This window comes from Pempheris klunzingeri, chromosome 5 (assembly GCF_042242105.1).
Source record: "Pempheris klunzingeri isolate RE-2024b chromosome 5, fPemKlu1.hap1, whole genome shotgun sequence".
NCBI lineage: Eukaryota > Metazoa > Chordata > Actinopteri > Acropomatiformes > Pempheridae > Pempheris > Pempheris klunzingeri.
Window position 1 is genome coordinate 113,840 of NC_092016.1, and position 22,103 is coordinate 135,942.

General features: G+C 48.0%; 2 protein-coding genes across 2 annotated transcripts; one reads left to right on the plus strand and one right to left on the minus strand.

Annotated features, from left to right (window-relative positions):
* Nucleotides 1–767: 767 nt before the first annotated feature.
* On the plus strand, nucleotides 768–19,216 carry lsp1a (lymphocyte specific protein 1 a). Its single transcript, XM_070830202.1, has 13 exons — nucleotides 768–920; nucleotides 4,861–4,971; nucleotides 5,569–5,947; nucleotides 6,718–6,851; nucleotides 7,464–7,704; nucleotides 8,306–8,440; nucleotides 11,107–11,150; nucleotides 12,124–12,205; nucleotides 12,353–12,478; nucleotides 12,841–12,936; nucleotides 13,689–13,775; nucleotides 13,937–14,042; nucleotides 18,671–19,216. Exons 1-13 carry the CDS (start codon nucleotides 862–864, stop codon nucleotides 18,691–18,693), a joined length of 1,623 nt encoding a protein of 540 aa, XP_070686303.1. The 5' UTR covers nucleotides 768–861; the 3' UTR covers nucleotides 18,694–19,216.
* prr33 (proline rich 33) lies at nucleotides 15,020–21,600 on the minus strand. The gene is made up of 3 exons (XM_070830201.1): nucleotides 21,484–21,600; nucleotides 21,180–21,224; nucleotides 15,020–18,207 (listed from the first exon to the last, which is right to left on the minus strand). Exon 3 carries the CDS (start codon nucleotides 18,190–18,192, stop codon nucleotides 15,280–15,282), a length of 2,913 nt encoding a protein of 970 aa, XP_070686302.1. The 5' UTR covers nucleotides 18,193–18,207; nucleotides 21,180–21,224; nucleotides 21,484–21,600; the 3' UTR covers nucleotides 15,020–15,279.
* Nucleotides 21,601–22,103: the final 503 nt, after the last annotated feature.

A 22,103-nucleotide genomic window follows, 5' to 3' on the forward strand; every position in this document is an offset into this window, starting at 1 on the left:
CCACTCAAAGCACCTTTACATTCACAAATCATTATACAGATGGAATCTAAGATGGAGGAAACTGTTCTTTGACACACTGAAGCTGTTTCAGGAGCAAGTTTGGGTTCAGTGTCTCCAAGGACACTTTGACGAGGAGTTATGGATGGACGACCACCTCAGAGCCACAGCCACTGTGGTGTTGTTAGTTCCTGTGGACAGAGCCAGGCCATTTGTTTCCAGTGTTTATGCTAAGCTAGGCTAACCACATTCTGACTCTGAACCCTGACCTGAACACTCAGACTGACTTCCCCTGGAGACACTGCAGTACATTTATTGCTGATGGTATTTCTATATGAAGTACCTTTTTGAAGTACTTGTACATGCTGGAGAATTGTACATTGCTCCTCCAGCTGCTCTCTGTTTATCTGCTGCCTTGGTAATCAGAGGGAAGGGGCGGGATGGTTCAGTAGTGAATTTTCTTTTTTTTCTTTTTTGGGGGGGGATATCGTCTTTCAGCCCCCTCAGGGGAGACCACATGACCCGGCATAACAGAGGAAGGCAGCAAAGAAAGATGGAGGATTGAGAGAGATGTTGGGCCCCGCTGCTCTGAGCTCCTCAATGAAAACCACATGTAGGACAGTGGGAGGGGTTGGCGGGGGGGGCTCCGAGGCAGAGAGGGGGGAGTCACTCTGAGCTCATTCCAACAAACGCTGCAGGGGAGGAAACTGTGTGTGATCCACAACAGAAAGAGCCTCGGCTTACAGTCATCAGAGCTCTGAGCAGCTGCCTTCAGCGACGAGGACGACTGTTCTTACTGGACGAAGAAGAAGAAGAGGAGGACGACTGTTTCTACTGGACGAAGAAGAGGAGGAGGAGGCCAACATGTCCAACGCTGTTCTGAGGAGAAACTCCAGTAAACAGGGTTTACAGAACCTGATGAGGTACGTGGTCGATGTGTTTGTTTGTTCATGTTGGAGCAGCTCAGGTTAATGTTCAAACACACACACACTATGTCAGTGTTAAAATGTGAATGTGTTTCTGGCTCAGGAGGACAAAGAAGAGGGTGTGAAAGAGTGTTTTCTCTGTGTGAATGGGAACAGTGGGATTACTGGGAGTTTGTGGGTCATGAAGGGTTTGGGGGGATTTTGGGGTTTGGTTTTGAGTCGACTTACCTGCACTCACATGAATTCATCACAACAAAGGAACAGCAGGAAAACTGAATTTCACTCAGTAATCTTTATTATTTTCCCGTAAAAAGCCCAGTTAGGAGCATTTTTAATTAGCGTCTACATGAGCTAAATCTAGCACGAAAAGTTATTTTCCATTGGGAACCCTAACTGGTAGGTTCGCAGTGAGCTGGACGCCCAAGGTGGCTTCTCTCAGAGGGGAAGTAGTGTTGCTGGCCGGGGTCAGAGGTCAAAGGTCACCTGAGGCACTCTTTTGTTTTGTGGTAGGGCGTCTGTTTTTTTTTCATCCTGGATCCAGTCGGACTCCTCACTGGTTCTGCTGCTGTCACTCATTGTGACATATCGAGGTGATCAGTCAGACTGACTCCAGGATCCGATCCTGGGTCTGTCTCAGATGGCTGGTCGGGGGGTTGAGTTGCAGTAAACCTCAATGGGAGGAGGTCGGTCTGTGTGTAGATAACAGCTGGAGGAGGCGGCGTCCTACTCTCACACCTGAAATTTGACTTTATCCAGACTCAGGGTTTCCTCATGTGGTATCTGTACTTTACTGTACTTTACTGACTTCAGACTTCCTCCAGTTTGCTGCTTTGATGACTGAACTCACAAACTTATTAAACAAACAGAACCTCAGAGTTTGATTCTCTCGTCTGTTGGTCTGATTACACACAGTCCTGACTATCCAGTGTTGTGCATACAGTTCAATACAGCACATTACTGTGCAGTAGCAGTACTGAGTATTTGTAGAATTTGCAGTACTTTGTACTTACGGTATTTGCAGTACTGTGTGTATCTGATGGCGTCATGCTGGGGCCTCTGGCTTGATGTTGTTATCAGACCATGTGACGTTCATGGCAGCAGAACGCCCCCCCCCCCAGAAACATACCTGCTTCAAAACTAACGGAGAGCTGCGACCTGTGACCCCTGACTGCCCCTGACATGGCTGGGAGTCGGTGGGTTTACGGTACGGAGAGATAAGAGGCTGAGGAATGTTTCTGGGGGGGTCAGCTGATGAGTGATGGCCCCCCCTCCACAGGCTGTCTGCATTAATAGGCCACAGGGAAAGTAAACAGTCTTTAACTGGTGGGAATATGGAGCTGCATTACCACTGTAACAAGAGTACAGTTACTGCGGTAGTAGTATAGTGGTTGCCGGGGTAACATGGCCCTCATTAGCCCAGCAGCAGATATGACAGGCCCCGTCCTCAGAACTCGTTGAGCGACTTTCTGACTTTCTTCTCTTTCTTTCTTCTTTCCTTCTGGGAAGTGGCGCCTCCGTGTTGTTGGTGTTGTGTCAGAATGAGTCAGCCCGCCGCCGTCCTGACTTGTTTCAGCGGTGACTTCATCTCACAAGCGTCTTCCCATCGTCGTTGTCTGTCCCACTGAGCCCAGCGGGCTTTCTGACAGGAAACATGTTATTACTGAGTCCGTTCTTACCAAAAGTCGCCCTGGTGACTCTGACGCCTGGCAAGAGACAATGACGTGTGACCTCTGACTGTGACTGCTGACGTTGGCGACCATCGAGCTGAAGACTCGTTTCTCTGAAACATAAATCTGTGAATAAATCTGAGTCTCTGGTTTATCAGCCAAAGAACTACAGATCCCATCGTCCCTGAAACTGTTTGCTAACTAAAGGAACAGTCCAACACTTTGGACACCATTCATTTCCCTTCTTTCCACAGTCAGACAGGAAGGTGGACGTCAGGTTCATCTCTGTACGTCCTGCTAGCTTAGCTTAGTTTAGCACAAGATGAGATGTTCCTTTATAAGTCCCACGAAGGGAAAATTTTCAATGTCACAGCAGACAGGAAGAGATATAAAAAATATGCACTAAGACAGAGGAAGTAGAAAAATAACAACAATATATTATACATGGGGGGATTATTAAAAAAAAAAACATTAAGAAAGTTCTGCACATAGTGCAGTGAGGTCAACAGCTGTGCCGTTATGATCAGTTTAGGTGCAGTGAGGTCTACTGGGAGCAGTGGGGTCTACGGGGAGCACTGCAGTCTATTGGGAGCAGTGAGGTCTACCGGGAGCAGGGTGGTCTACTGGGAGCAGGGTTGTCTACTGGGAGCAGTGAGGTCTACTGGGAGCAGGGTGGTCTATTGGGAGCAGTGAGGTCTACTGGGAGCAGAGTGGTCTACTGGGAGCAGTGAGGTCTACTGGGAGCACTGTGGTCTACTGGGAGCAGGGTGGTCTACTGGAAGCAGTGAGGTCTACTGGGAGAAGGGTGGTATACTGGGAGCAGGGTGGTCTATTGGGAGCAGGGTGGTCTACTGGGAGCAGGATGGTCTACTGGGAGCACTGCGGTCTATTGGGAACAGGGTGGTCTACTGGGAGCAGGGTGGTCTACTGGAAGCAGTGAGGTCTACTGGGAGCAGGGTGGTCTACTGGGAGCAGTGAGGTCTACTGGGAGCAGGGTGGTCTACTGGGAGCTGTGTGGTCTACTGGGAGCACTGCGGCCTATTGGGAGCACTACGGTCTACTTGGAGCAGGGTGGTCTACTTGGAGCAGGGTGGTCTACTGGGAGCAGTGAGGTCTACTGGGAGCAGGGTGGTCTACTGGGAGCAGTGAGGTCTACTGGGAGCAGTGTAGTCTACTGGGAGCAGGGTGGTCTACTGGGAGCACTGTGGTCTACTGGGAGCAGGGTGGTCTACTGGGAGCAGGATGGTCTACTGGGAGCACTGTGGTCTACTGGGAGCAGTGAGGTCTACTGGGAGTAGTGAGGTCTACTGGGAGCAGTGAGGTCTACGGGGAGCACTGCAGTCTATTGGGAGCAGTGAGGTCTACTGGGAGCAGTGAGGTCTACTGGGAGTAGTGTGGTCTACTGGGAGCAGTGAGGTCTACTGGGAGCAGTGAGGTCTACTGGGAGCAGGGTGGTCTACTGGGAGCACTGCGGTCTATTGGGAACAGGGTGGTCTACTGGGAGCACTGTGATCTATTGGGAACAGGGTGGTCTACTGGGAGCAGGATGGTCTACTGGGAGCACTGCGGTCTATTGGGAGCAGGGTGGTCTACTAGGAGCAGGATGGTCTGCTGGGAGCACTGCGGTCTATTGGGAGCACTGCGGTCTATTGGGAGCAGGGTGGTCTACTGGGAGCAGGATGGTCTACTGGGAGCACTGTGGTCTACTGGGAGCAGTGAGGTCTACTGGGAGCAGTGCTGGTCTAAAGTCTGCAGCTGCTGAAGGACCTGTGGTGTCACTCCTTTACACACTGAGGGGTGTGTGTCTGTCACCGAAGGAGCTCTCTAGTGTCCTACATGGGGGTGGGGGTCGTTCTGTCTCATGGATCACTGGGTCGGGGGGGAAACCCAGGATAGAGCTAGGGCCTTCTTGATGAACTTGTCCAGTCTCTTGCTGTCCACAGCTATGATGCGCCCTCCCCCCCTGCTAGCCAAGCTTCATCAGGTGTAGAGGTAGGAAAAGGAGAAGCTGTGATGGCAGCTGGCGTCTCCACAGTCCTCACCTCACTATGGCCTGAATTAGCATGGACAGTTAGCTTGTTAGCTAACATCTGTTAACGAGGTGTCGTCATGGTGATAAAAAATGGAATTCATTATGTTTCTTTTGCACATTTGTAGTTTTTAAACTTCTTTCAGTCGATCATCAGAGGATGAACCTCCAGCCAGTTTATTAACTGATTAATTGTTTCAGTTTTCAAGCAAAAACTCATGAAAAACTCCCCCCCCCCCAGGCTGACTGCTCAGAGGAGCATCGAGGACGCAGAGGAGGTGGAGAGGGAGCGCCGCAGAAGAGCTCGCCAGGCTTCACGCCAGACCAGTGAGGAGTCTGCAGAGGAGAGCACGTAAGTTCAAACGGACTGAAACCAATCCAGGAGCAGTTTAGTTCCTGTCCGGGAGTAGTTTCGATCCAGTCCAGGACCAGTTCCAGGACAAGTTTAGTTCCAGTCCAGGAGTAGTTTAGATCTAGTCCAGGATTAGTTTAGATCCAGCCAAGGACCAGTTCCAGGAGCAGTTTAGTTCCAGTCCAGGAGTAGTTTAGATCCAGTCCAGGACCAGTTCCAGGATCAGTCCAGGAGTAGTTTAGTTCCAGTCCAGAAGTAGTTGAGATCCAGTCCAGGACCACTTTAGGACCAGTCTAGGACCAGTTCAGGACTGGTCCAGGTCCAGTTTAGGACCAGTCTAGGACCAGTTTATTACCAGTTTAGGACCTGTCCAGCTGGACCAGTACTCAGGCCTTAATAATCTCAGGCCCTCAGAGACTCCCACCATGCAGTAATTATTAATAATTTCTTTCTGTATTATCTCTGCCATTGTGATGCACTTTACACTAAATTCTGCTGAGGGTGCAATTTAAACATTAAAAACATGGTTGTTCATTAAGTCTGGTGAACACCTGAACACCTGCTGCTTCACGTGTGTCTGTCCCGTCTCCTCCTCAGGTACGACGGCAGCCTGAAGCCCTGCGGCTCCACGTCTCCGGAGGAGGACGAAGGCTTTAGTGACTGGACTCAGCGCCAAGAGAGACGGAGACAGCAGCGCCTGCAGGAACTCAACCAGGGAGGCGACGAGGATGAGGACGAGTACGAAGAGGAGGTGCTGATAAACAAAGCAGTACCTGTAAAGACCCCCCAGGCCTCCACCTCCAGGCAACTCCAGAGACACGAGCAGGATGAGACTGACAGAAGCAGGACAGAGATAGAGAGGAGGAAGGAATGTGAGGAGGAGGAGATTCGAGCTGAGAGGATGAGGAGGAAGAAAGAGAGGGAAGAGGAAGAGGACAGGAGGAAGGCAGAGGAGGTGATGACCATGAGTTCAGAGGTAAGCGAACTCCATTCGTGTCAAATCAGTTCGAACGAGTCAGAGTCCAACATGTGAATACACGTCCTTCATCCTCTGAGACACATCAGAGACGAGTCCACACCAGGTCTCAAGTCCTTCAAAGTGTCTTGCTCTCTCTTAACCCTTTCATGCATAGAGGTCACTACAGTGTTCAGCTATTCAGAAGCTGTTTTCTTGTATATGCATGAGTTTTGATGGCATAGTTGCACATCAGCCACTACAGTGGAAGCTACTGCATCATCTCATACACTGACTGCTACCCAGTGGGAAGCCAAGATGGCCAACAGACAGCCAGAAACACCAAGTTGCTAATTTTTTTTCTGTTCAAACCTTCTATATAAAGAGACCCTTGCAGGTAAGAAAAATATGGGGACATCAAGTAACATCTAAGGAGACATGCAATTGCTACATTTTCCAAGTATTGATTTTATATTGGGAGGAAATTATGATCAATCACATGTCCACTGAATTGTACACCATGCATCACTAGCTATATTTGAACTACTGGACATGTAAATATATCTGTATAAAATATGGGTTGAAAATAAAAAGTCCAGACCTTGTTTTTCACACCTAAAGATGAATAAAACACTTAGTAAAAAAAAATCCTGACTGAGGTTGAATTATGATATTCAGTCTCGCCTTATTTAAGACGCTAGAGATCAACTGACTCTAAACATCAAGCTCTTAAATGTGTCACACCACACGTATGACCACAGGGTTTGTTCTGTCCAACTTCTCATGTTCAGGTGGAGAAAAGAAAAGAAGTTAAAATCTCCTGCACGTCCAAGGTTTTCCTTCACCGAGAGCCAAAACACGGCAACGCCAATGGCGATGCAACCAAAGAGGAAGTGACATCATACATGAGCAGCAAGACAAAAGGGTGTGTAGTGTGTTTTATTTACGGCTGTGGTGAATTCTTATCTGTGTTAACTCTTATCAGCCAATATGGTGGTAGATAATAAGTATATAATAAGTATGTTTAGTATTCAGTTTCAGTTCGACTTTGACTAAAGGGGCGTCCACATAGTTTTGGCCTCATTGTGTACAGTGGACTCTAATGGTCGCAAAGACTCAGGACAAAACAAAGTGTCAGAACATATCAAACATTCATAGAAACTGTCAGCACCAGCTGACTGAGCGAGGGCAGTTTGTTCTGACAGGAGTCCACCCAACAGAAAAGGGTTAGAAGTGTTTTTAACAATAAAAGTGTTGGAATTGGTTCAGTAGATCACCTCAGCCAGCAGCCACCTGATCAAAGTGGGTCAGTGGTAAAAAAACAAGCTCTTTTAGTGGACCTACTGTGATCAGGTGCAGTTGTCCCAAAGGATCACGTTGCAGCCCGTTTGGTGGCTGCTGGCTGAGGTGATCTACTGGACCAGTTCCAACACTTTTACTACCTACCAGTCACTCAGACACCAGGATGTGAACACAGAGAGGACCCAGGGGGAGAAACGGGAATTCCCCAGTAACATGTGACTGGTGCATGCAGCAGCAATTCTGTGGAGCTGGAGGAGGCGGAGGCCATCCTGGAGACGGAGCAGTGTCTGGAGAGGATCCGGCAGAGTCTCCAGCTGAAGGAGAGCCAGGAGCTGGAGCAGCTGAGACGCCGACAGGCCAAGGCCGAGCAGGAGGTGGAGGAGCTGAAGAGGAGGAGGCAGGAGAGACGCCGAGTCCGCGAGGAAGAGGAGTGTCGCAGGGAGGAGGAGGGGCAGCAACGGATGGCCAAAGAGGAGGTGATCACACCCTAGTGAAGGCTTGAACTGTATGTGGAGGTCCTTGATATTTAACCTTGACAGGATTAAGAAAACCAGTCTGTCAGGTCTGCTTTGGTGAAATTTAAAGGAACAAAAGCAGAAAGATTCATAAAGAGTTTATGAGGCACAGCAGCTCCTCCAGACACCAGATCCTCTCTGACAGACACGTCTGAGGCTCCTGTTACAACATCAGGGTCTTTAACTATAAGTATGGTTGCTAAGCAACACAGCTAATCAATAGTTCGATATTAACAGCTGATCAAATAACATGTAAAATAAAAAAGACTTGTGATTACTACCCCACAGATCATCAGCACCTCTTTGAGCCTCTTTTAGCTCCCCTTTTGGTTCCAAACAAACAGAAAGCAGGGCAGCAGGAGGTGGAGACCAAACCCAAAGATAACAGAGACACAGTGTCAGGTGACATAAACGGCTCTCTGATTGGGTGATGCTGCTGTTTGCTAGCATGCTGGCTAATATGATTAGCTGGCGTTCTTGTGCCCTCTAGTGGCTAAAGAACTGACTGTGTTACCTTTAAAGGCGGCGGAGGCTAATCGTGTGTTTGTCATGTGACTCCCAGGAGGAGAGGAGGAGGATGACGGAGGACATTGAGAGGAGGAGGGTGGAGGCAGCAGAGAGGATGAAGAGCCTGAGTACATCGAGCAACACGGACACAGACGGCAGTCCTTTCAGTCCCAGAGCGCCGACACACAAGGTTGCTATCCCAGCATGCATCACAATAGGGTATTAGTTAACCAGGGCATTAGTCTCTGGGTATTAGTCACCAGGGCATTAATCATCAGGGTATTAGTCACCAGGGTATTGATCACCAGAGTATTGTGCACCAGGGTATTAGTTAATCAGGGCATTAATCACTAGGGCATTACTCACCAGGGTATTGGTCACCAGGGTATTAGTCACCAGGGTATTGGTCACCAGGGTATTGGTCACCAGGGTATTACTCACCAGGGTATTGGTCACCAGGTTATTGGTCACCAGGGTATTAGTCACCAGGGTATTGGTCACCAGGGTATTGGTCACCAGGGTATTAGTCACCATGGTATTGGTCACCAGGGCATTACTCACCAGGGTATTGGTCACCAGGGTATTAGTCACCAGGGTATTGGTCACCAGGGTATTACTCACCAGGGTATTAGTCACCATGGTATTGGTCACCAGGGTATTACTCACCAGGGTGTTGGTCACCAGGTTATTGGTCACCAGGGTATTAGTCACCAGGGTATTGGTCACCAGGGTATTAGTCACCATGGTATTGGTCACCAGGGCATTAATCACCAGGGCATTACTCACCAGGGTATTGGTCACCAGGGTATTAGTCACCAGGGTATTGGTCACCAGGGTATTGGTCACCATGGTATTGGTCACCAGGGTATTACTCACCAGGGTATTGGTCACCAGGTTATTGGTCACCAGGGTATTACTCACCAGGGTATTGGTCACCAGGTTATTGGTCACCAGGGTATTAGTCACCAGGGTATTGGTCACCAGGGTATTAGTCACCATGGTATTGGTCACCAGGGCATTAATCACCAGGGCATTACTCACCAGGGTATTGGTCACCAGGGTATTGGTCACCAGGGTATTAGTCACCAGGGTATTGGTCACCAGGGCATTAATCACCAGGGCATTACTCACCAGGGCATTACTCACCAGGGTATTGGTCACCAGGGTATTAGTCACCAGGGTATTGGTCACCAGGGTATTGGTCACCAGGGTATTAGTCACCAGGGTATTGGTCACCAGGGCAATAATCACCAGGGCATTACTCACCAGGGCATTACTCACCAGGGTATTGGTCACCAGGGTATTGGTCTGGGTGTTTTCTGGATGAACTGTGATCTATTACTTAGTTAAGTTAGTTACGTTGGTTTAACTGCTTGTCCGTTGATGATCTGACTTTAAATGAACTGTGTGTTGTCTTCACAGCTGATTGGTTCAGGCTCAGCGTGTAAGTTGCATGTGTGTGTGTGTGTGTGTGTGTACGTGTGTGTGTGTGTGTGTGTGTGTGTGTGTGCATGCTGTGTGTTTTCTCATGTTTTTTTATGATTTGCTTTGACGGGGGGGCGTATTAGTTGTTTTTTGTGTGGACGTTAACCTGCTGATGTTGGATGTTCATGAGCACGCCGCCGCATGCCTCTGTGATGTCACAGTGCACCGTTTCCCCTCACCTCCATCAAACTGAACGTTTACAGACAGACAGACGTTACTCGGGCCACTTTTAAAGTTTAAAGTCAGGATTAGTCTGAAACACAGTTTCCTCCATGACATGTCTTTGATGCTGCATGTTTGATATCCAGTTGGTTGTTTTTAACGTGTTGCTGCTCGCCATCGGATTTTACAAAGACGGGTTTCATAAATGTGACTGTATTCGATGGAAAAGTTTGGAGATGATAATTTGTTGGTGTAGTGTAGATGTTCAGCGGCTCGTCCTGCTGATGTAATTTCACTAAATGCATGTGTGGCTCCCCACCCCACCAGGGGGCGTCCCCTGTAGTTAACACATCAAATCTGCTGTGGTGCATTTCAGAAGCGTCTCTGGTCAGATTTCAAAATAAAAGCCCCCGTGCAGACTGTCAGTGGTATATTCCAGCAGCACATCAGTATTATTTTCTAATGGGGGGGGGCACCAGGCCAGACGTCAGCCGCTCAGAGGGTTTTTAACACCATGACGACCAGAGGTTCATCTGGGATGGAGAAACACTGACTTTGACTTTAGCTGCTGTCTGTAGCTGCAGCACAACAAAGCAGGAAGTACATCCAAGAAACACATTTAAAGCAGCAGAAGAAGAAACACGGCCTGTTTGAGCCTGTTAGAAACACATTTAAAGCAGCAGAAGAAGAAACGCAGCCTGTTTGATCTTGTTAGAAACACATTTAAAGCAGCAGAAGAAGAAACGCAGCCTGTTTGATCTTGTTAGAAACACATTTAAAGCAGCAGAAGAAGAAACGCAGCCTGTTTGATCCTGTTAGAAGCTCCAACATCAGTTTAAGGACCAAATCAGCTGAACCTGAGCAGGAACACTGATCAGCAGGAGAAACGCTCCTGATGGGAGATGAAGCCTCATGGAGGACGGAGGAAAATTGGACTGCAGCCTGACGTCCTGACGTCCTGGCCTTCAGGTCCCAACAACAAGCTGAAAAACTCTTATTTTCACTAGAAAATAGAGAATTGAGCTGTGTGCTCCGTGTCCCATCATGCTATGCTGCTGTGGGGACAGTCTGAAGGACGCCAGCCGACGCAGCATCGAGTCATCTGAGCAGAGCGAGCTGCAATCAACACGCTTCTGAACTGCGGCAGCAACATGGAAAACTTACTGTTCCTCCAAGAACAGTAATGACCTTTAACTTCTTGTTTTTCAGATCACTGAGAGAACGGAGTCACTGAACCGCTCACTGAAGAAAAGGTGAACATCATCAATACCCTCACTGATACTCTAATCTATCAAACACACCCATCAGTTTCTCATCAATACACTCAGACTGAGGTCAGGTGATCAGACTGAGGTCAGGTAAATGGTCTGCACCTGTTTATCTCCTTTCTAGTCACGTCGACCACTCAAAGCACTTTCACATCCTCATACACTCGTTCACATTAATTCGTTCATTCAGGAGGAAACTGTTCTTTGGGTTTCAAGGACACTTCGACTGCTGACTTTGGGTTAGTTTCGATTGATGGACGACCCACTCTACCTGTGAGTCACAGCCACTGAACTGAAGTGAGGTGATCAGACTGAGGTCAGGTGATGGGTCTGTCCAGTGTGTCCAGGCTCCATGAGGAGCATGTTGGTAACAGGTGTTGGTCCTGCAGACACTCAGTCAGATTAAACTTTTCTCCAAAAATTTAACTATTGTTTCTTTAAATTTTACTTTTCCCCAAATGTTTGACAAGCTTGTGATTGGCTCAGAGTTCAGAACACACTAAAACACACACACATTTTCTCCAGCACACTGAACAGGTAAGTGAACGAAACATGAATCTGATCGGGAGATCAAACACTGCCGAGGGCACTGAGCGTCACTCCTGATTAATTATTTTATATTTCTGAATGTTGTATGACTTTAAGCCCCATAAAAACTGTAAAGCTCATAAAAACCGTCACAGTCTGGATCCAGACAGATGAAGTCACCGTGACATCATCCCAGCTGTTTCCCTCCCTCAGTCAGACGCCACGAGGTGAAACCCAGGCGTGTTCAAACTGGCGATGAATGTAAGGTAGCAGAGGAGGGGGTGGGGCTCCTGGAGTCAGACAGGTGAGCTGTGGGGTCAGAACTAACTTTATTTTAGGTTCTACTGGAGATCTGCCAGGTTATCAATAACAAAACATCAGACTGGACCAGTCTGAACTGGTCTGAACTGGTTTTATTTGTGTCGTCCAGTAACAGCCTCAAGAAGACAAAGACGCTCGTCCTACTGCCAAAGATTGATGACAAGATGGAGCAGTACGCCCACGCTGTGGAGGTCAGAACACACATTCACACACGTTGACGCACACTGACACAGGCTGTCACATGACTTCATGACTGTACACTGATAGGCTCGTCTTTTCATCTTGACTGTTGTTGACTTTGTTGTTGTATTGACGCTGTTGTTGTGGTGGTGCTGCAGACGTCTCCGCAGTCAGTGAAGGCGGCGCTGAGCGACCTGCCCGGCTCACCTGAGGCCATCGCCTCCAAGAAGAACCTGTTTGAAGCCAGAGAGGCCTGGAGTCCCACAAGGGGGATCACCTGCAAGGTAAGAACACCCCCAGAGTCTTGGATCACTTCCTGCATCTGCTCCAGAACCACTTGCTCCAGGACCACCTGGACCAGGATCACCTGGTCCTAACAACCTTTCACACTCTGCAGACTCTGGGTGGCTGAATGAGACGAACACAGAGGAGATTAGATGAGAATAAATGTAACACAGAACCAAACAGACCCATAGACACCATTGTCATCATCATCACCATCATCATCATTAGTCCTGGGTCTGCATCTGAACTGGAGACGGATGAAGAGTCTGCTGCTGCTCATGATGTTACTGTCAGTAACGTTTCAGACCGGTTTGTGTCAGTCAGACCGGTGAAGCATGTTGTTTGTGTTGTTTGTGTTCAGGACGCTGACGGGCTGAAGGTGGGCGTGGCTGACCGCATCACACAGTGGGTGAAGGGCCCAACAGACGGTAGCAGGCCGCTGCCCTGCAGAGCCTCCGTGAGTCTGCTCCTCTTCTTCTTCTGCTCTCCTGTTAATCATGGGGCGACCCCTCAGGGTGTATTTGGGGGCCTCTGGTGGAGCCCAACCCTCAGGTTTGCCCCTCTGGACTAATATAGTAGTATGATGTGTTGAGGTGTAGCGTTAACAGTAGGACATGTGAGGTTTCCCTCTTGTGGAGAAAAGAGGAACAACAACGTGAGAGGAGCTTCCTGCTGTGAGCGTTTCTCCTCCATCCAGAAAATAAACGGGACGAGAAACAAACATCTGCTCTTTCACAACTTCTAGGAAAAGAAAAAGTAGCTTCAGAAGAATGTTAAGGGACGAACATGCTTTCACTGACTGTTCTGAATGTTTGTTGCTTTTCTTCTTTGAAATGAAATATTTTAACTTGTAGAGACAAAAGCTCTTAAAGTTATCAGAGTTTTTAAAGGTAGGACGTCTCTTTTGCTGGCACTATATCTTGACAAACAACAGTGTATCCATCCGCCTGTACTTCTGTGATGTGTGGGTTACCAAATCTGGCAACTACACTGCGACAAGACTTCAGGAGGCAGACTTTAAGCTGAGCTATCTGTTTCTGTCTGTTTCCACTCTTCGTGCTAAGCTGGCTGTTTCTGCCTGTTTCCATTCTTTATGCTAAGCTTGTTGTTCACCCATGTTTCTAGTCTTAATGCTAAGCTAAGCTATCTGATGTCACTGTTTCCACTATGTATTGATTATTGATTAGACATAATTGACTGATGTGTCAGGATGTGAAGTCTGGAGATGTGATGCACAAAAAGAACATGTGGGAGGTGATCGGAGACTCTTCACCGTCACCTGGACGACAAGCCAAGGTGAACACACACATACACACGCATGCACACACACACACACACACACAGACACACACACACACAAACAGACTCACATGCACAAAGACACACACGCACATATAAACGCACACACAGACACACGCACACACACTTTTGGTGACACTCTCTTTTTGCCTCCTCAGGCTGCAGTTGGTATAAAGTACAGATTCGTCGTCACCGGTCACGGAAAGTACGAGAAGGTCGCCGTGGCCAGCGAGGACGGAGGAGGGCTCACTGACAGGAAGTCAGGTAAAGCAGAAAGTATGGTCACACTTCCCGCCACGGGAACATGAGAACATTTTTACACCTCAATCAATCAATCAATCAATCAATCGTGCTGACATTCTCTTCTGTGATTTTCTCGTTTTTCAGTCCAAAGCTAGAAAACAAAAAAGAATCCAGGAAGTTCATTTTGATTGGTTGGACTGATTGGTTAATGATTGTTAATTATCGGTAATTGAGAGAGTCTCCAAAAATAATTAATCAAAAATGATCAGTTATTGATCATATTAATCAATACCTCCAGTGTACATTGGATAAATAATAAACATGAAAAAACGTCACCTGTTAGTTTTGTCATCAGTCTGAGCGTCTCGACCTTTGACCCCTCAGTCCCATTCTACCTGACCTCCATCATTGCCGATGCTAGCCTTTAGCTTATATCTTTAGCTTTTAGTTTTTAGCCTTTAGCTTTTAGTTTTTAGCCTTTCGCTTTTAATCTTTAGCCTTTAGTTTTTAGCCTTTAGCTTTTAGTCTTTGTTAGACTGATGAATCTGATAGATTTGTCCTCTTCATGTCCTACTTCCTGTTGGTACATCAGAACCAATCACAGTTCAGGAGCAGGGCACCTTTACGAAGTGATCAGGGACCGAAGGATTTCATCACTACTCTGAACATTCATCCATTCATCTGTCATTCTTCACTGTCCAATCTCATCCAATCAGACTGTCTTTTTGACAAATGATTGGTGTTCCTGTTTGAAGAGGAAGTGTATAAATACTGCTTTATTGTAAAAATAAACTGCTGTGTTCAGAGACGTCCACCGTCAGTCTCATCCTGAGGACCAACAGTCAAGAAGAGCAAACAGTTAGATCATGTTTTTCTATCTGTACAGACGCGAAATATTATAAGAAGTTTTTTTTATAAAAACACCTTTTCATCGTGTGTAGCTAAATGCTGAGTCTGCTGCTGCACATGAATAAATGAACAAACGTGAAGCTCTGAAGTTACTTAAAACATGACGGCTTTAATCTGATGTGATGTCTGAATGACTTTAAGACAAATGTAGAATCCACAAACACAAACATTGAACATCCAGACAACCAGACAGTCACACGAACGCAAAAGTATAAAGTTCAGTTGAGTTTCCTACAACGTTGCTGGTTTAACACGCTAACTGCTCCTGGACATCAAACATGTATCAGAACTCTTTCTTTACACCTTTTATTATTATTATTATTATTATTATTATGTTTTATACGATAGCTTAAGTAGCAGTGAACCCCCTCGCGGTTCTGTTAAAGTCTTTTGGTTCCTCCTCTTTCCCCTTCCGTCCAATCAGACCCATTTCAAACACAGTGGAGATCTTTGTCACCGGCCTCGACGCCGCCTCTTTCAGTCGCTTGGCGTCAAACTTCGGACTGAAGAGCAGCACGGGCAGCCGGTACGCAAACGACGGGATCTCTTTGAGCTCATCCTTAATGTCCTCCTTCATTTCGGGCTCGCTCTTGTTCAGCTCGATCTGGTGCATGATGTTCTCTTTGCTGGAGAACATCTGGAAGAGGACCGCATCCCACATCTTCATTGCCTTGGGAGCGTCTTTGTTTTGGTTCTCATCCTGAGTGCCGGCTTTCTCACTGGCCTTTTTCTCCTCACTGTGGTCAGGCCCTGTTACCTCCTTCTGAGGGCTGACCTCTGGAAACTTCGGTTCCTCCTGCTCCACCACCATGTGCTTCTTGAGTCGGGACCAACCACTCAGTTTGGGCTTCAGTCCCTTTGGCTTCAGAGGGACAGTAAGAGAGGCGTTGTCGCTGTCCTTCCTCTCAGGTGCAGACGTACCTGCTGAATCTTTTCCTTTGTCTTCACTTCCTGCTGATTTCTGTGCTGCAGCTCTCGGTATGGAGGTTCCAGCTTTAGTCTTGGCGGCAGCAGCAGGTTTTACTGGCTGCTTCTGATCTGAGGCATCAGCGTTTGTCTGCTTGGCCGTCTGGACTTTATCTTTGCCTAAAAGTTTTCTGACAGCCCTCAGAGGATCGATCAGCTCATCACCTCTGGTTTCTGTCTTTGGTTCTGCTGTTTCCATCTTCTGTTTCACAGGACTTCTCCCCTCCGCTGTTGGAGTTTTAGCCTTTGGTGTCTCTTGAATTGTTGGTTTTTGTTTATCTGAATCCTGACTGGACACTGTACTTGGTTCTCGTGCTATCGTAGTTCCTGAGCTGTCAGATGCTTGTGAGACGATGATAAGAGGGACTGAGGGGGTGCTGACAGCCTCCTCCTCTCTCTGACAGGGTTTATCTATGTCTTTGGGGGTTTCTTTAGAGCCCTCGGCCTTAGATCGCCCCCGCCCCACAGGTTCTTGGCTGGCTGTTTTACCTTCTGCTGATGCCTCTTTTGTAGCTTTAACCCCCTCCTCGGTTTGCATCATAGAGTCGGAGATACCGAATGTTGGAGAGTAGGTTTTAATTCCACCATAAGCAGCGTACTCAGCTGGAGTCAGGCCGCGGTAGGCAGAGTTTGACTTCTGAGCCACCTGGGTTGGGGTTTTAGGTCTCTGAAAGGCTACAGGTGATGCACCAGAGGGGGATGCCCCGTATGTCGGCGTCTTTGGTCTTTTATAGCCGGGTGATGTTGTCATGAGTCTGGATGCCTCATATGTTGGTGTCTTGGGCCTCTGGTAACCATAAGAAGTCCCTGCTGGTGCTGTTGGCGCAGATGTGGGAGCTTGAAGTCTTTGGAAGGCGGCTGGAGCAGTTTGGACCTTTTCCCTGCTCAGGTTGGGCTCTGATTTAGACTTCACAACACTCTGTTGAACTGGTTTAACTGCAGGGGTCACATCTAAATGGATGTCCCCGTTTGGTACGGTTTCAGAAAGCTGCGGCTCGGCAGTCTTCACACCTTGAGAAGCAGGAAAACTCATTGTAGCAGAGTCTGTTTTGGGTGTTTTAGATCTCTCAGACTCAACAGTGATTGGCGACACGGCAAACAAGAGAGGGTTTGGCCTTGAGATTTCAAAGACTGGTGTTGCCGCCCGACTCATGTGGTATGCCGGAGTCTTTGGCCGTCCTGCTGACGTCCTCAGTGTTTGGAAGTCATACGTTGGTGTTTTAACTCTGGTTTCAGGTGTCGGAGTGGCTCTTTTGGATTCAGGTGTCGAGGTTCTGGTTGAATTTATTTCTGCTGTTGGTGTGATTCCTCTTTTAGCTTCTGCAGTCAGTGTCAGAGGATTGGGGCCAAACGAAGGAGACTGAGCCATCAGAGTTGCTCCTCTTCTGAGCTCAGATGCTGGAATCAGATCTTGTTTTGTGTCTGTCGCTGTTTTACTCTGAGGTACTGCACTGCCAATAGCGGTCAGTCCAGCTGAGTCGTACACCGGTGGAGTCCTGGATGTCTCGTAGTACGACGTGCTTGCCGTGTACATCCTGATTTGAGGGACATCGAACATCAGTTTGGGAGATCTTGAGGGTTCGGTTGCTTTAAATGTTGGACGTGGACTTTTGGATTTGTTGAGTGGAGTCAATACGGTGAGAGGACGGACCACAGAATGACTCCCTGCTGCTGGATAAGGACTGGAGGGTTTTGGTTGGGGGGGTCCTGCAGCTGTAGAAGATGTCAGACCGGCAGGTGTTTCAGCAGATGTGCTAAACACTGGCGTCTTCCCTTCAGCTGCTCTTGTCTCCAGCGCAGCTGAAGCTGGCAGAGATGATTTAGTCCCCGGAGCTGACAAGCCTCCAGAGAGGGTGGATGCTGAGTATGAAGAAACAGTGGTCACATGCTGCGAGTACGAGTACGATGGCATCGCCACCGTCTGAGGAGAGAACCTCGCTGCTCTGCCGTAAGCTGCTCGCTGTGGGTATGGGGACGCCACGTGTTGGTACAGTGGCCTGACAGTGAAGCGTGGAGGCTGCTGGATGCTGTAGAGGCTGAATGGCGTCTCCGGAGTCTTGGGGGGGGTGGAGTGGTCGCTGTGCTCGAGGTCGGGGCTTGCCTCGTTCACAGGGGAAAGGCTGGAGCGGAAAGGCATGGCAGTCTGTGATGCCTGAGCGGCGGCCTTCTTCTTAGCAGTTCTCTTGAGCAGCTTCTGAAGCCGGACGTTTTCCTTTCCAGGCTTGGGTAGCAGGGGCGGGGGGTACTGCTGGGAAAGCAGGCCTGGCGAGGCCACAGCACCGTAAGCGACAGCCATGAGCACTTCAGCACCCTGTGGATGAAAAAATAAACCAGTCAGGAAAGAGTTTCACTGAGTCACAGTCAGGGCATCGGTCAGGTATAATGTCTGAACGATCTGAACTAAAACTGGAGAGCTTCACGTTGTTTCTTGAACTTGAAAGTTTACTTCAACCATCGGTCCATCCATCTGTGTTCTGTTTAAGTCTTTAGGCTCCATTTTTATAAAGTTAAACTCATTTTGAATTCAGGTTCATTAGGTTTGAAAATGTGTTTTTTGTGACTGGTAGGTCTTTAAGCGTCCTGCAACACCTGTCAGTGGGTCAGCTGTTTCTGTTTTATTTTCGCACCATGAACAGGATATTTTATTCAAGTGTGACTCTGGTAGTGGTCATCAGCTCACAGGGAACAAACACAAACCAACAGAGAGGCTTCATTTCATTGAAGTCTGAGAGGAAACTAAACCTTTATAATGTTTTCCTTGTCTTTCTTTGCAGATTTGTATCATGGTGATCACTGAGGAGGTGTCGTCACACAGTCATCTGCTGCCTGTAAAGACACATTCAGTGCTTCATTTATATCCAATCTAACCCTTTTCTGACTCATTCCACACCAGAACATCTGATCATCACATGTTCTCCTCTCTGACTCTGTTCTCTGTCATTCTCTCTCTGTTGTCATGTAACTTTAATGTTTCTTATCCTCCCCCTGCAGTGTTTCATGTTTCTGTGAATGTCAGTCTGTGTTTGGACCGTGGTTACCATGGTTACTATGGTTGATGGGAAAACTTCAAAGTGTTTGAAATAGAAAAGTTTTCAGTTTAAAGTCATGTAGGATGACTGGAGCACATGATTCAGCTCTGATGTAGAACAATGTGAGTTCTCACTGATAATGGTTATGAAGATGATGATGATGATGGTAACACTGACTCTGATCGTGTTTTGGCTCATGAAATGGAGGACCTTGTTCCATCTCACCGAGCTGATCCGTTTAGCCTCGTGTTTTCTGTTTCCTAAATAAATTAATTTTCTATGTTTCCTTCACTTCATGTGATTTACTCTCCTAAAAATGATCAAACTGCTGCAGCCTGAACACATTTTATCATTTCACTCCTGAAATAGTCAGTGGTCCAACGCCAAATATCTCAACATTCATGGTCCCCAGACGATGATCACTAATGATTCTGGTGACCTGTTGAACTTTCCTGCAGTGCCATCATCCGGCCACGGGAACTATCAGCGTCCTAACTACATTCCTGCTCCTCAGAGGACAAACCTCATGGTTCAGGTCCTGCATGAGTCAGATCTGCTCATGGATGAAGCAGGATGAGAAAAACATGAAGATGCCTGAAGGGTTTTAATTCTGAATTCATCAGAAACAAAAAAAGACAAGATTATCGTGTTTATCAGTTTTTAACCTGCTGATGTGATAAAGTGAGAACTGTGTGTATGTTCAGCAGCGAAAGCAGAATAAGAGAAGCTAAAGGGCAAGATCCTCAGACTGAACGTCTGTCCTAAACTAAAGTGTTGGGGGGGGCTGAGAGCTGCTCACCTGAAGCTCACCTGCACACAGCTGCTGTTCAATCTCTAGGCTGATTCTGCCTCTTAATTTAAAGTGTCCTGCAGCCTGTCAGTGGGCCGGCTGTTTCTGTTTTATTTTCAGGCTTTTTTAAAGATGAAATTGGTTTGTTCTGTATTTTTTGTTGTCTCTCTGAGGAGTTCCATATGAATCTAATCTTCTAGACCAGATTTGAATAGAATCGCATAAAGATTAAATTTAAGGGTGGAACAAATGCAGTAAAAGCTCAGAGTAAAGACGAAGGAGCTCTGAGGTGCTGTCAGGTGTGTAACACATGAAGCCGGCGAACACATGTGTCCTGAGTGTGTTTCAGCTGGTTTTAAAGACTCCGCTCAGAGAGTCAAGCTCTTCCTGGATGATGTTACTGGGATCTTTCACTTCACCTAATTTTAGTCTGAAGGCAGAGAGGAGGCCGGCCAATCACCTGCTGCCCTTTTTAAGACTCCTGGCTTTCTGCAGACTGCATCACTTTCCCCAAAACAATAAATCAGAGACGGAGCGTCTGCCGCCTCTTTTCTTCAACACAATAATGATCCGTTTAAGGTTTCATTTTGTCCAACAGACAACAGACAGTCTGTTTGGGACCTTAACTGATTTAATTCCCGGTTTCTGACAGAGGCCTATCGTGAGGGAGGAGCCTGAGAACCATGCACACGGTTCATCCTTTGGGGACACGGATCACACAATTAGAAAACATCAAACCAATCTACTGCCCCGATGGTGGCACTGTAGCACAGAGTGTCTGATCAGGACATCAAACGTCACATATCTGCAGGCTGAGCTGTGACGTCCCGGCATCGCACATAAACACACGCTCGTATAGACAAATATAAATATCAGCTGGAGGGAAAGTGACTGCACAGCGTTTGACCTCATGACATCACAGGCCGGGGACACAGGATTGGGCTTCGTCACTGTGGACAGCCAATGCCATGGCAGGACAGCAGTCCAACATAAATGGATGGATAAGTGGGTTTTTAATGTCTAGCCCCCCCACGCAAACCCCCCACCCCAAGCCCTCCCCTCTTCTTCTTTAAACAGAAGACGAGCATGACGAAACTTTATAACGTTATTGCTGAAAATACTAGTCGGCCAATTTATGAAGGAGCCCAAAACAACTGTTTCATATCCTCAGCTTGCGCTGTGTGTCACCTCAGTGAAATGCAGGCCAGCTCCGCCCCCCCCCCACCAACACATGAGCTTGGTCGTCCTTTTAAGGCTCTGGTAGCTTTGCTATTTGGAGCGCGTTCAGCACGCAGCTTCAAAACAGGAAAGGGTAAGAATAGCTGTGTAATAAAAGACAAGCTGCTCCACAATGACCCCCCAGCAAAGAATCAGGCCCAAAAAGTCCTTTTCTTCCGTAAAGTTACAAATACACACACACACACACAGTGACATTGAGTTTAGTTGGAAAATGAAGCGACGTACCAGGTAAAGTCTTGGTGCTGCTGGTCAGAGCTGCAGGCAGCTTCCCTGCAGACAGAGACAACACATCAGACCCCCGCAGGACACATGTGGTTGTCATGGTAACTGTTTTTTGCAGTAGAAACAGAGCTAACAGATGCTAACACTTAGCCCTTGTTAGTCTGAGGACAAACAGCTCCCCCAACACATCTAGTCCCGGGCTGCCGAGGTGGGGGGGGGTCTGCCGTCAACAGCTGCCCCCCAGACGCTGCAAACAGCCCTCTGCCCTCTACCTGCAGAATAAAAGGCATAACTGTGGCGTGTTTACCTGTGTGACGGCTGCTCGGGGGCGCCGGCCGGCTGCTGCCTGCTTGTCCCAGCCCGGAGTGTCAGAGCGGCAGCTTCATGTTGAGCCCAGCTCGACCCCCCTGCCTACAAATGGAAGGATCAGACGCCATGGCGGTCCAAAAATAACCGAGCCCTGTGGGCTGCTCAGAGTGACAGCAGAGGGACACGGGACCTTAGGTTTCCCTCCCCTCAGGGCTCAGAAAGGGTGCTACGGGGGCCGCCAGGGGGCCACTGGGGGCCACAGGGGGGCCAGCCGACAGGGGGCACCAGGGATCAGTGTCTGTGGTTTTGGAGGTCTGGAGCCACCGGACACCCTCTCCATGAGTCCGAGGTCTGGCCGGCGTGCTGCGGCCATATTTGTTGTTTTTCAGAGGCCTGTGACATAAGTACCAGGTCAGATATTCATACGTCCGATGTGACGTGAACGCAGCCTATAGGTGTGTGTGTGGGTGGGGGTCATGGGTGGTTTGGAGTTCTTATGATGCGTTCATGCCGCACCAGAGTTCATGGTGACGACTTTCCAACTAAAATATGTTCAAAACATCCAAGTCGTGGTGGCTCCTGGAGACTGGAGCTGATGTGATACAGACGTACCTGGGA

Coding starts and splice junctions, on each gene's coding strand:
- prr33 (XM_070830201.1), bottom strand. CDS start 18,192: ATGGCTGTCGCTTACGGTGCTGTGGCCTCGCCAGGCCTGCTTTCCCAG.
- lsp1a (XM_070830202.1), top strand. CDS start 862: ATGTCCAACGCTGTTCTGAGGAGAAACTCCAGTAAACAGGGTTTACAG. Junction 4,972..5,568: donor GAGTCTGCAGAGGAGAGCAC/GTAAGTTCAAAC, acceptor TCTCCTCCTCAG/GTACGACGGCAGCCTGAAGC. Junction 12,479..12,840: donor CAAGGGGGATCACCTGCAAG/GTAAGAACACCC, acceptor GTTTGTGTTCAG/GACGCTGACGGGCTGAAGGT.